The sequence below is a fragment of the Mus pahari genome, chromosome 11 (genome assembly GCF_900095145.1).
Source record: "Mus pahari chromosome 11, PAHARI_EIJ_v1.1, whole genome shotgun sequence".
In the NCBI taxonomy this organism is placed as follows: domain Eukaryota; kingdom Metazoa; phylum Chordata; class Mammalia; order Rodentia; family Muridae; genus Mus; species Mus pahari.
The window spans coordinates 53,250,209-53,263,783 of record NC_034600.1 but is presented as its reverse complement, the minus strand read 5'-3'; the positions used below and the strand labels follow the sequence as shown (position 1 = coordinate 53,263,783).

Sequence of the window (13,575 nt, the reverse complement as noted above, 5' to 3'; positions counted from 1 at the left end):
TCTCTCTCTCTCTCTCTCTCTCTCTCTCTCTCTCTCTCTCTCTCTCTCTCTCTTTCTGTGTGATCTCAGGCCCTTTTGAGAATTCAATGATTGTATAAGTGAAGACCACTTTCTGGAACTCTCTTTGCTTTTAGATCGATCCTATCTACTCCTCGTATGATAGCTCTGTACATATCACAGAAAGCCCCAAACTCAAAATTATCAAAATTCGGTTGTTCTTCTCTTAGAATGCATTCCTACTTTAATAAGGTTCTCATACATCGAACCCTCGGATCTCTTTTGATCTTGCACTATTCACTGAAGAAGGATCCTCTGACTTCCTGTTTCCATGCATTTTATTTAGCATTGTTCCAGTATTTTACAATCATTAGAATGTTTAGTCCCTGCAAACATCTATGATCACCTTGTTCTGTAGAAAACCATGAGGTTTGAGATGAGTTGTCTACTATGTCTAAGTGAAGGCGTTTATCAAATTCTAGTCAGGAAGTCTAAGTTTAGAGTTAGGCATTTATCCCTACTCTCTCTTTCAGTTCATTACAATGATCCTAACACTTACACGTGCTGTATTTCATCTCCTTTTTCCACAGTCTGTGCCCATTGCAGACCCAGATATCCCTGTTGCTATCTCCTTGGATTCCATATTTCCATTCTCATAAGCTGTGGTCATCTTCCTTTGTAGTGCATCTTCATAAAACTCAAACATCTAAAATGACACTTTGTGGTTTCTGGATCTTTGGCATTAATTAAGCCCAACTTACTCAAAATGGCCTGAATTACTTCATGATTTGACCCTGCTTCTAATTCCAAATGGGAACTCATGAAGGTTAATTTATAAATCATGATTCTTATTACAACTCTTACAGGGAAAGTCTACATATTTATTCCTTGGGAAATATCAATATAGAACAAGGAAACAAACATGTATACATCACCTTTACAGGCTATCAAACTTGCTAAATGGACTCAAGCTGGTAGTAGAAAGACTAACTGAAATGTTCATCAACCCTCTGTTTGCATGTCACCGTCACTTATAAGGACAATTTGTCATTTTGTGAATTTCCATTTGATTAAAGTTTCTTGCCTTCATTAAATATGTCAGCTTTTAAAAGCTATTAATGCACATGTATGCATTTAGTTTCTTCGTACGAAGAAACTTTTCACAGCACCTTTATCAGCTCTCTATACATATTTTATTTTGAGTTTCTTTCCAACCCTCTCAAATTGAGAAAGCTAGAGGCTGGAAAGCTAATAAGACTATCAGTAGTACTTTAGTTGAAAACTCTAAGTTGGTAGTATTTTAGATGACAAAAGTCCTAGACAAAGCCAGTTGGAGATGGAGAATATAAAGCTATCGTTATAGCATTACAACTCTGTGACTGATCAAGGACTGTGAACTTTGAAGCCGACCTTTAAAGGAAGTCTGGGAAACGCAGTCAGGATTTAAGCTCGGTGATAAGGAAAGATACTTCTTCCATCCTGCAATCGAGAGCCACTCGGGGTGTCACTGTTAGGTAGGTTGACTGTGTGATAACTGCAGACAATGGGAGTCACAGTTGTCTAGGTCAGAGGAAGAGATGAGCAAGAAACTGCATTTGTAGCCATTGTAATGAAGCGAACACCAAGCTTACAGGAAGGAAAGGCACCAGCCACTCAGGGAGAGTGTGAAACAAGAGCTCACCGAAGCAATCAGAAAATCTGGCAACACCAAGAAGTCAAGAGTGTCCTGAACACAGACAGCTCCAAAGAAAATTGAGCCGGATTAGTTCAGGGCTTGGAAGTGATGGCAGTGAGATGGCGCATACCTTCACCCAGAATTTCCAGTGCTTCTGGGATGAAAAGGGGTGTTTAGAACCTGAGTGTACTTCATCAACCCTTGTTTGTATCCTAAGTCTTATGTGTCTACAGAGACCCAGGTTTGAGCAGTACAATAAAACCACAAAGCCCGATTTGGGTTTACCAAGTATTCCTTTCAATTACAAAGAGTGAGCCAAGGAAAAACAGGTTGAAAGGGATCTGTTCTGTGAATATAATATTTCACCGTCTTCATGTTTTACAGACCTTGGTTGTTTTCCTTCTGAGTTAGGAAAGTGGTCACTATTCATCATCAACGTCTTATGTAACCACTGATGAAGTTCCTAGCCTTGGCTAAGTCTTTCCCTAATTGTGCTCTGAAAAATAACCCATCGCTATGTGTCAATAACCCTTGGAGAGATTTACAGATTTAGATACCTTTATAGCCACGAGGTATGCACCTTTATTTCAATGTGAGGAAACTAAGTCATATAGTAAGTGCTTTACCAAAGATCTCGTAGCTTTGGGCTGAGATAGGGATCCTACCTATGAGGGATGGGTTTTAAGCTATAGAAAACTTGAGACAAGAAGCATCAAGTGAGGGAGATGAATAAGAGTAAGGTATCATGACAGGCCAGCATAATGCCTTCAGATAACAAAAGACAATAACTTACTTAAAAAATAGCTCATATAAGTTGGCAAGATGCATCAATGGGTAATTGTACTTGCTACCAATGCCCACGACTCAGATCACAACCTTGGGACCCACGTGGTAGAAAGATTCAGCTGACCCTTCCAAGGTGTCCTCTGAACTCCACAGGAGCTTCACGGTGTGTGTGTGTGTGTGTGTGTGTGTGTGTGTGTGCACCACCACTCACAATAGTAATGAAACTTCATTTATCAGGCATAAATCTCTGAGTACTCACTCTACCCAGCAGTTAGTAGTAGGCAATAAGAAAGTATATTTAAGTGGGTTCTGGACAGACATACAAAATGTGGCAAATGATTTATTTTACCCAGCATTTGAAACTAAAGAAAAAAGTTCTTTGTAAGTTAAAATAGAGATCTCTACTCATAGAATTCATGTGTAATATGACAAGCTTGGGTATTTGTTTTCCAAGGCCATAACAGATTGGTCTAAGGTAGCCACCAGTACTCACAGGACCAAGGTGACATAGGTGCTTAGCAAGGTCTCAACTCAACCAGCTCTCTTCCCCGCTTGGTACCAAATAAGAACTCAAGTCGACATTCCTGACTACTTGTTTTTATAAACTTGATGGAAAAACTCTTGTGGAGGCACTAATCCCACCAGAGCTAATAAAAATGATTTATACATTTCATTTATTCCACATTGTGCGAAGATAGATTAGTCTTGCAACAGAAAACTTAATGTGTTTGATTATTGGATACTGTTCCAAATATCCCAGGGCTGTAAGTAATATACAGGGCAGAAACTGTGTCTTTCTCCTAGAGACTAAAACATACTGAAATGCTGAACCTATGTCATTTTAGATGTAGAAAAGGGGAAACTGGTGTGTTTACTCTCTTAATATATGTTGATAACTAATCCTGAGTGGCCACCCAGCCCTTACCATTATACAAATTTTACTTTTATACAGGAGCTATAAAGCTGGTCAGAGAAGCTACATTGATTATCATTCAACTACTGTGATCAAAATATCTGACCCAAACGTAAGAGGGGAAAGGCTCACTTTTTTGGCTCACTGTTTCTGACACTGGAATGAGTACATTGGGAACACAGTGTGTCTGTAATGGTGAGAAGTATACAATAAAGTACTTGCAAACAGCTCTGACTACCACAGTGGGAGCATCGTCTGGCAGCTTGTTCACACTGAGGAGGCAGAAGCAGAGACATTTAAACTGGAGCTAGGGTTGAGATAGACTTCATGCCAGAAAGACTGCACAATTTCTCAAAACGGTACCACCATCTGGGCATCCAGTATCCAAACATATTAGTCCATGGAAACCATCTTACATATTTCACTCCCAGAGCCTAATGGTAGTAAAGATAGGGAAACTATCAAGAGAAGATTTGAGCATTGAAAACAAAATAAAGCAACATACCAGTCAACTTTCACCTATCAGCAATGGCTAAAGGTGGCATGTCTTTTATATTCCACTTAGAAAAGTAATTTAAAAATGTGACTGTCAGATATAGTGACTCATGCTTTTAATCACAACACCTCAGAGGCAGAGGCAAGTAGAGCTCTGAGAATTTGAGGTCAGCCTGGTCTACATGGTGAGTTCTAGTCCAGACAAGTCTATATAGTAAGACGCTGACTCTAAAATAAAATCATTTCTGTTGAGTTTGTGTGTGGGTACTGGTGCATGTGTGGAAGTCGGGTAGCAATTTGGGTGAATCTGTTTCCTTATTCTACCACCTGTGTCTCAAGGATAAAACTTAGATCTCCGGGTTTGGTAACAAGTGTTTTCCAGATGAGCCATCAAATTGGGTCAGAAAAGTAATTTTTTAAGATAGAAGGCTGGCATTTACTCACAAAAGTTTGAGCTTAAGCATGGCAATCATGCCAGGATGGAGAAAAGACCACAGTCTCCAAATTTCCCCCTAGATCTGTGGGAAATTGATGACTTTATTCCAAATTTACAGATGTAAAGAGAGAGAGAGAGAGAGAGAGAGAGAGAGAGAGAGAGAGAGAGAGAGAGAGAAGATAGTGTGGTCACTTGCCAACAAAAATGCCAATCTAGTCCAGATACAAATCCTTAACATCTACAGGCAAACAGGACAGCTTCGTGCTGGGATGGGTAGGGATTTACAATGGTGTTGTTTCCCAAACAATACCAGTCACAATTCTTTAAAAATCTGTATACTTTGTCGATCGGTGGAAGTGACATCATCAGAGAGAACTTTCTAGAAACTGAAGAAAGAAAACAAAATGGATCTTCTTCAAGGAACAGTTGGTGTGGGAAGAATTTGATCGTTTGGTTACATGTAAAATTTTATTTTATTCTAATCTTATTTTTAGTTATTTCAGCAGCCCAGGTGGATCTTTTTTATAGAATTTAGGTAATTTTTCCAAAGCTTTCTTACCAGGTGTATGTTGTTAGGGCTGATGAGAAACTACTTCGTGTTTCCGAAAAGGTCGAAGATACATCTCTCTTTTAAGTAAGCGTCACGTTCACTTTAAATTTTTACTTCACTGAATCTTTCACTGAATCTATTAAGCCAGGCAGTGGTGGTGCACACCTTTAATCCCAGCACTTGGGAGGCAGAGGCAGTCGGATTTCTGAGTTTGAGGCCAGTCTGGTCTATAGAATGAGTTCCAGGACAGCCAGGGCTACACAGAGAAATCCTGTCTCGAAATTCCCTCCTTCCCCCCCCCCCCCCNNNAAAAAAAAAAAAAAAAAAGAATCTACTATTAAACTTATCAAAGCATCTTTCGTCCAAAACAAAACAACATGTTTTCTCCTGAGGTGACTTACTTCATAGATCAGAGAAGCTACATTCCAAGGTCTGCGATAGTGTGTCTTTTCGTCCCGTATCCGCTCACAGAGTCCATTGTAGAACTCATTGTCAAAAGGTGTACTCAGGGGATCCATCCCTAAGATGTTGATCCTGAGACGAAGCAGAAGGGGGTCATAGGGGTAAATACCATTGTTAATGCAAGGCAGCCTTCTGGGGCGGGAGAGTGAGACAGCTTCGGTTCATGTCGCTGTCATCCAACACGTGTGGGGTTTAATTAGGAACAGAAGTGGGGTGTAGGGGGTATAAGGGGCGTTTGCTTTGGCGCAGTGACTTGGCAGAAAGCTTGCCTTAGGAGGTTCTTGTAAACTCTTTGGCATCCAGGGCACTGTTAGAGCACAGGAAAGTAAGGCCGTAAGGAGCACACTGGGGACCCCCTGGCTCCCGGAGTCTTAGCTCTCAGGCTGTACCTCTTCTGTACCGGAGTTAACCAAAAACCAATGCTGTAACACCAACTATTTAAATTATTTGACAGAAGAACATCCCAGGGGAGCAGTATAATTATATGCGTGTAATTTTTCACCTATGAATCAACATCGCGGCTCTTTCTTTCTCTCCCTATTCTCTTTATACTTAAGTCTTCCTCCAGCTGTCTCATTGTTGTCAAGAATCTCACCCCTCCCCCAGGATTATGTTATTCCTGTTGGACTTTCCAAGATGAACAGTCAAAAAAAATTTTTTTAGCTCCAGAGGAAGGTATTCTCAAAAGTTCTAAGCACCGCCCCCTCCAAGCAGGAATATTTTTATCTAGCTTTAATTCACAGACAGAAATATCCTTTAGCTGTAAAACAAAAGTTACATTAGATTTCTAGGCTTAAAAACAGTTTCTGCACTTAGCTCTTTGTGAAGTTCACCTTTGCCAGTCTGAGGAGCGCAGTCATTGCTACGTAGGCGGCACGGAACAATAAGTGGCTCTAAGCCCTGGGTGCCAAAATGGAAATTTGTTCCACACACCTATTATTTCCAAAGCACAACTTTGTCCGTTGTTCTAGATCACATACCTAATTCCAATTAGCAGGATTATAAACCTGTATGTTGGTTTCAAGAGCATTTTTTTATCGGAGTGTAGATGGCTTACTATAAGCCTTTTGCTGATGCAAAACAAAACAAAACAAAATACAAAATAAAATCAGAATATCACCAATGGGTGCATTAAAAAATTCAAAATTTTAAGTCAGTATGAAGCTACCAAGAAAGCAAGAACAGGACTCTGGAATGGAAGGATAGTTAACGAACTTATTTGTGAATGTTGAGCAACTGATAAAATTAACTCACTGTCTAACCTGCCCAAAAGACCTTTCCGGCAAATGCTTAAGTTCTGAAGTTCTAATATAGAGCTGAAAAAATGTCAAACAAGTTACACCGATATGATAGCTGCTTCATTTTCTTTAACACTGTTTGTTTGTGTTCTACTTTTTGCCCCCACCCATCCCGGCATCTATAAACCTCCCGAGGCATCATGGGAAGCTTTAGGCACAAACAGGTCAGATGTTTTGACCACCACCTTGCTGTGGAAAGTAATCTCTGGACGGGAAGAAGCCTCGGGCGATCACCTTGAGACTGGCTCCTTCTGATGTTCGCTCGCTGCTGCTGCTCCTTAGCGAGGCTACTCCTGAAGCCTGCGGCCCCAGCGTTTTACCAAACCACAGTGGAAAACAGTGCCAAGCCCGCCCTTGCAGCTCAAAAGCAGAGCTGCCTGTCAAGCCCTGTCTTGTGAGTGATTGCTTCTTGTCTTCATTCACTGAAGGGTTGGGTGCAATTCTTCCACCTTGAAATCATGCGGCAGTGGAAAGAATGGATAATCTCTTTGTTTCTTAAACGGAGCTTCAACTACGTTATGCGATTGTGGGCTTCGTGTTGCTATATACTTGCATTAAAGACACTCCTTTAGTGAGCAATGAAACAACCTTCCATTCTTAAGATTAACTTTTGGATGACTTATTATTATATTTATGTGTTTATTAATAATCAGGGGGTGATATGAATACAGTTAGTACACAACTGGCTTCCACAAATAGCTTGGAAGCTGGGGGTTCAGGCATATAATTGGCTATATAAAATTAGTTTGGGAAGATTATACTGTGTCCAATAGGTAGTCTAATTGAATGGTGTGTAAGGCCTGTGTCATACAAGGAAGAGATCACCATGGGGAGATAATAAAAGGCATTTAGGAGGAAAAGTTTGGTGTGGGTTCTGATGGATGTCCATACTGGAATCCATGCTGGAAGCCCAGGAGGAACAATGTGGGCAAGATCCCGCGTGTGGCACACTCTAGTGGTAGTGATCGTACCTGTGTACCTTCTAAAGGAACTTGATTAGCTGTGCCTCCTTGAACAGTTTTTAGTGAGGCATCCATTATTTTTTTTTATCCTAAACTTAAATAGTTTCAAAGGATATAATTTCCCATCAGACTATGGGTAGTTACTGAAAATATAACTACTGTTCTACAATGAAAATTAAATCTATTATATACAAATGGCATAGTGATGGTGCATATCATTCTCTCCTAGAATTTTAACTTAATATAAAACACAATATAATTTATACCGAGTAATCCTGTTGATTCCCTTGTCATGCTTTGCTGTACCAAAAGATGCTAACTGAATGTTCTAAGCATTAAGCACCCCCTGAGCATAGAGAGTAAGTATTAAAACTCATTAGAAGTAAAATCTAGATTTTTAAAGTCATTGCCAAATCAAGTAAAATTGTATTAGAAAGCTATCCCAGTGAAAAGAATTGAGCTTCTTTTCAAATTAATAGATACATTCCTGTTTGTGGATGAATGTTACTCAGTGCACATAAGATACAGGGCTTAGCAGCATTGTTACTTTTACTTCCTGTTTTATGGATGCAAATGAGAACAAATTTATTCATGTAAGAAGATAATAGAGACATTTTGTTATAGGAATGCCACTCAGTTCTTTGGCCTTACATGTCAAAAAGATTACACACAGCATAGGCTTTTATAGAAACGATTTATAGTTCATTAACTACTTAGTGATTAGAATTATTAAGAGATGGAGATTGTCTTATTCCTAAGGTATCAGAGTCTAATTAGCCCTAAGATCTGGGACTGGATTCTGGGTTTTCCACCATGCAGTATTAGAGAGGTAGATGAGAGGTGATTTGGCTTTTGGAAGGCAGGTGACGGGTGTGGAAAAGCTGCTAGGGGCCTGGAGGCATGGATCTCAGTTGGCGGTTGTTTGCTTTACATGAAGGAAGCCCTATGTTCAGTCCCCAGCACCACCTATACCCTGGTACCTGGTACAGTGGCATAAACTGGTGGTCCTAAGTCACATAGCGAGTAGTTCCTGTCTTTAAAAAAAATGATGAAAAAAAGATATGAGGAAGGACCAAGCAGCTGCAGACTTTCACTTTATATATATATATATATATATATATATATATATATATATATATATATATCATATATATAATCATGTTCGTATGGGGATTGAGTCTTATTGTTAGTTCAGCTATATAATTAATAGTTGAGGAAAGTATTACCTTCAAGCTTGCTTGACACTCCCCTGGAAGGTTCTTGTGTACCCTTTGCTCTCCATAGTCTAGTTTGAAGGATATTGTTTCACAGAATAGCACAATGACCAGTTGGCCGGATCCATCTGGAAAGCTACAGAAGCCAATAAAGTCTAAAGCACTACTAAGGAAGAAATGTTTCAAAAACCTTTGACTTGATTCCACTCCTACAGAGACAGCCAGTCTAGCCTAAAGTGAGCCAATATTTTTTTTTTCTGCCAAGAAACATGAAAAGTGCTCGTGAATAGAAGAGTCATCACCTGGGAAATCTTAAGGAAAAAACGTGTTCTTTGGCAGTGTCTAGTGATGGCTGCTTCCCCAGCTGCCCCAGAACCACAGACAGCTCCAACTCACCAGGTGAACTGACAAGAACGCTCTCTTCACACAAGTGGAGTTGTGTTTAGATCACACACACACAAAGTAATTCCTTACATATTGTACATCAGTTACAGCTGGTTTTAATTTGTGCTTTTTCTATGAGCGCAAGATGGGTTGGAGGACTTCCCTGAACATTTGTGGAGGATCTCGGATGCCCATAAGACAGAAGTCTGAAACATGTGTAACACAATGGCCTTCTGCCAGAGAAGCAACTGAAATAAAAGAGTCCTTCAAATAGATAAAGATTAATTAATTACATCAAGTCCCTAGGACTTGCCCATACAGAGAGTCTGAGTGTACGAAATAGTCCATTGGATCCATTGAGGTTTCCCAGACTGAACTGTGGAGAAGCAGCTTCTAAACACGTTGCTCTAACAGGCTTTATTTCTGTGGTTGTCTCAATACCCTACAGGCTCAGGTATTTGAGCACTTGAACCTCAGTTGATGGTGCTGTTTGGGAAGGTTTAGGGGGCGTGGCCGTGTTGGAGGAAGTACATTACTAGGGTCAGATTATATAGTCTATCCCCATTTCCAGTTCTCTGTCTCGGTGTTTCATTCTTGAGGTAGATGGTGCAATCTCTCAGCTTCCTGCTTCTCCCACCGTGGCTGCCTGGAGCCGTGTTTTCTTGCCATGACAGACTCTTATGTCTCAGGAACTGTAAGCCCAAATGAATTCTTCCTTTCCTAAATTGCCTTAGTCTTAGTATTTTTGTCATAGCAGCAGATATCAGCTAATACAATTCCCAATACCCTTATTCTACATGTAGTCCAAAGCCATGTCAGAATAATGAAAGTTTATTGTAAATATCTAAAATTCATAGAGTTGGCATTTATAGTCATATAACAAAACATATTACCTTACATTTTCTAGATACTAATGCCCGATTAACTAATTCTAAGTATTTTACTGCTTATCTCTATCTATAATCTATCTACCGACACACATATACACTCATAGGAAAGAGACAGAGGCAGAGACAGAGATAGGGTCTGACTGTACCCAAGAATCAAAGCTACCTTTGAACCCATGATCCTCATGCCCCAGTCTCTCAAGTATTGAATTTAAAGGCATAGTAACAAGTAGCTACTTAGTTACTTAAGGAGTGTCACTTTTTATCACATTTACTTATTTAGTATGTGTGTACATGTGGGTGGGATGCAGGTGTCATGGAGCAAATGTGGAGCTCAGAGGATAACATGTAGACGTTGCGACCCAAGGATGAAACAGGATATCAACCTCAGCAGTGAGAGCTTTTCCTCTCAGAACCATCTCACCAGTCCATGAACTATCTATCAGTTTTGCAAGCTTAGGTGTTTTTGTTTGTTTGTTTGTTTTGTTTTGTCTTTTTGCAGACAGGGCATTGACTTTAGTGCTTTGAAGCAGCATGGGGAAGCACAGGGGTTGATGGATGTGATGAGAAGGGGAAGGGTAAAGTGTTATGCTTGGGAAAAGATGTTTTATGCGACCCAGAGAAACTCGGCTCTAGTTCCCTGAAATACTCGCCAAATGGCTTAAATCATTCCATTCAGTTCTTATGTACAAAACGAGTATAAAATGGTTCCCCTGACAAGGTCACAGGGCCACTATAGCGGTCCATAGAGCTAGAATGTACAAAAGGATTATGAAAAATTCAAGGTATTATGCAAATGACAGTAGTAACATATATATATATATATATATATATATATATATATATATATATATATATTTAAAGACTAAATTTGCTATGGGTTTTTGCTCGTAATCAAACGGGATTCAATAAAAACTGTTGGTGGACTGAATCGGAAAGGGCCTACCTCATTTTCCATGTCTGCAGCTAATCTTTTCCGTAGGTGGGCCCCCTCCTCAGCCTTGATGACTCTGCCTCATGATGTTGCCCTGCACCACCCCTGACTGTAGTAAAGTATGCGACCCTAAGCGTCTTTTGCTAGTTCTCTAGGATGCTTCCTTAGGAAACTTGCCTGCAAATGCCAAGTTACACATTTTTTCTTTTCCCCGAACAAAGGAAACCAATAGATTATGAATGATTTTTTTTTTCAGTTAAACAGGCCAACATTTTTGTATTCTTTTCCCCTTAGACAACTATAAATTTGCATTGAGTGAGAATAAATAACATATGTGATTCCCTGTTTCAAGTTCTTTCATTGAGATTAGAGATAAAACTTCTTCTCCCCCGAGAAAAGATGAAGAAGGGGGTTAGGATAATTTAAGCCCCATGGCGATCTGGTGAGACGGGTTTTGGACAACTCTTTACTGTTAACTGCCATTTACTAAGATTCCTGGCCTAAGAATGTCCATTTGATTCACAAACACAGCTTTTAAGCTAATGGCCGAAGGCACTGTGGGTAATATTTGAAAGCCATTTGGGTAAGATTTTATGAAGTGAAGAAATGGTGTGTGAAACATTTATCTTGTGCCTGGTGCATGGTATCCTGGAACTTTGTTCTTACATTCATTAAATGTATGTTTCCTCTGACCTCAGAGAAAAGACATCTTTACTTTCAGCCAAATCCAATATGGAGGACCCAGTCCTCAATGCAGAGTGTTTTGACTTCATCTCCACTGTCAATGTGAGGCTGCAAGTAGTAGGATGCTTGCCATCAACATTTCTAGCCTCTAAGAGCTAATGGGATGCTTACTATCAACATTTCTCGCCTCTAGGAGCTAATGGCATACTTGACATCAACATCACTAGCCTCTAAGAGCTAGTTCCAGGAGCTCCCTTCAGCATTGTCCATTGCAAATACTCACAATTCAGATACTCTCTAGACATTTCTAAATGTTTCCTGTGGGAGAATTACTGTACCCAAGAATCTCTGTCACTCTAGTTTCCCTATCAGCTTTGTTCTCACCATCTCTGCCATATTTTCTCTCTCCCCATCTTTATTTTAATTCTGGGCTTCTGTCCCTCAATTTCATCCTAGGAACTTAGTTTCCATCTTACCTGATGTTTCGGAAGGTCCCTGTGAATAGATTTTTTTTTTTTTGCTCATTAAATAATTCACCTGTTTATCTACCTACCAAGAATTTATGGAGTATCTATTTTGAGACAACAAGGAACCTATAAGAGTAAAGGAACCTATGATGTGATAGATGATGAAATAGAACCATTTACTTCTGTCCAGTGTACTGAAAGATGTGAAAGCAATTGCATCTTTATTGGGGGCAAAATTATCCAGATCAAGGTAGTTATGCAAACTAGGCAGGGACTGTCCCTAGGAAACCTCACAAGTGGAATGGAAGAGAACTGTACCTTAGACCTATTATCTTCCTAATTCCTGGAGCACAGACGTCCACAGAATCCTCTCTGCCAGACACAGTCCTACATTCTAAACTCCTAGACTTATTTTAGAGCTCATAGCCCAGAGCCTCTTCATTTTGTGTGGAGAATGAGTTGCCTGTCAACTCTCTACAATGATGCCCCCAAGTCCTATTACCGTTTGGTATCATAACCTAGTCTTTTGATTCCATTTCTTCTAGTTCAACACTATAATACTTGTACCTCCCTAGAACTCATATTTAGGTATCAGTTCAAGAAACATTCCAGTGGAAGGTAGCCATGCTGGGAAATCTGATGCTTCAATGGACTTGACACACCTGACATCTAGAATTAATGTCATTTAATTCTAAACATTGACATGACATGTCTGTTGCTGGGGTATTCCTGATGTTTGTACATGAGATGCACCATCTCCTATTCACTGACAGCAAAACTCATTCATCAGACCTCTACTGAGGCCAGGTGGTATCCTTACACATTAACTAAATATTCTGGGGGGCCTCAAATGTCACCCCTAGACCAAAGAATACAGACCACAGTTTGCATCACCTGTGCAGTTTGTATAAGATTTTCGATGGTGACTTTGTTACAGTGAGATAGTTGGATGCCATGTCCATCCTTTTCCCCTGTGAAGATTCAAGTGAGATACAAACCCATAGCCTGCTGTTAGTCCCAGTTCTGATTCTTCCACTACTCGGTTACGGCATGGGGTGCGGGGTTCACTGTCACAGTCATCCTCATCAGAAAAATCTCCACAGTCATTGTCACCATTACACAGAAGTCTCCTCTTTATGCACCTGCCTGCAGTCAAAATCAAGGAACATACTGTGTGTGATGCTCAATTTTCTCTTACTCTCACGTCACCGCAGACACTTTAGCTTTGGAAGTGAGTGCTAGAAAGACTTGACTTTGTTCCATAGATGACATAGCTAATCCTTGTTGCATAGATGACATAGCTAGCCCTCATTGTATAGATGACATAGCTAGCCCTCATTGTATAGATGACATAGCTAGTCCTTGTTGTATAGATGACATAGCTAGTCCTCATTGTATAGATGACATAGCTAGTCCTTGTTGTATAGATGA

At 40.0% G+C, this 13,575-nt stretch overlaps 1 protein-coding gene across 4 annotated transcripts in view; it reads right to left on the bottom strand.

Annotated features, from left to right (window-relative positions):
• Positions 1-13,575, bottom strand: part of C9 (complement C9) — a 55,528-nt gene that overhangs the window by 28,048 nt on the left and 13,905 nt on the right. For all 4 annotated transcript variants that reach the window (XM_021208769.2, XM_029544058.1, XM_029544057.1 and 1 more), the window contains exons 4-5: positions 13,143-13,290; positions 5,254-5,386 (exon numbers count right to left, since the gene is read on the bottom strand). In XM_021208769.2, coding sequence (XP_021064428.1) covers positions 5,254-5,386; positions 13,143-13,290 — 281 coding nt within the window. The remainder of the gene's footprint in view (positions 1-5,253; positions 5,387-13,142; positions 13,291-13,575) is intronic.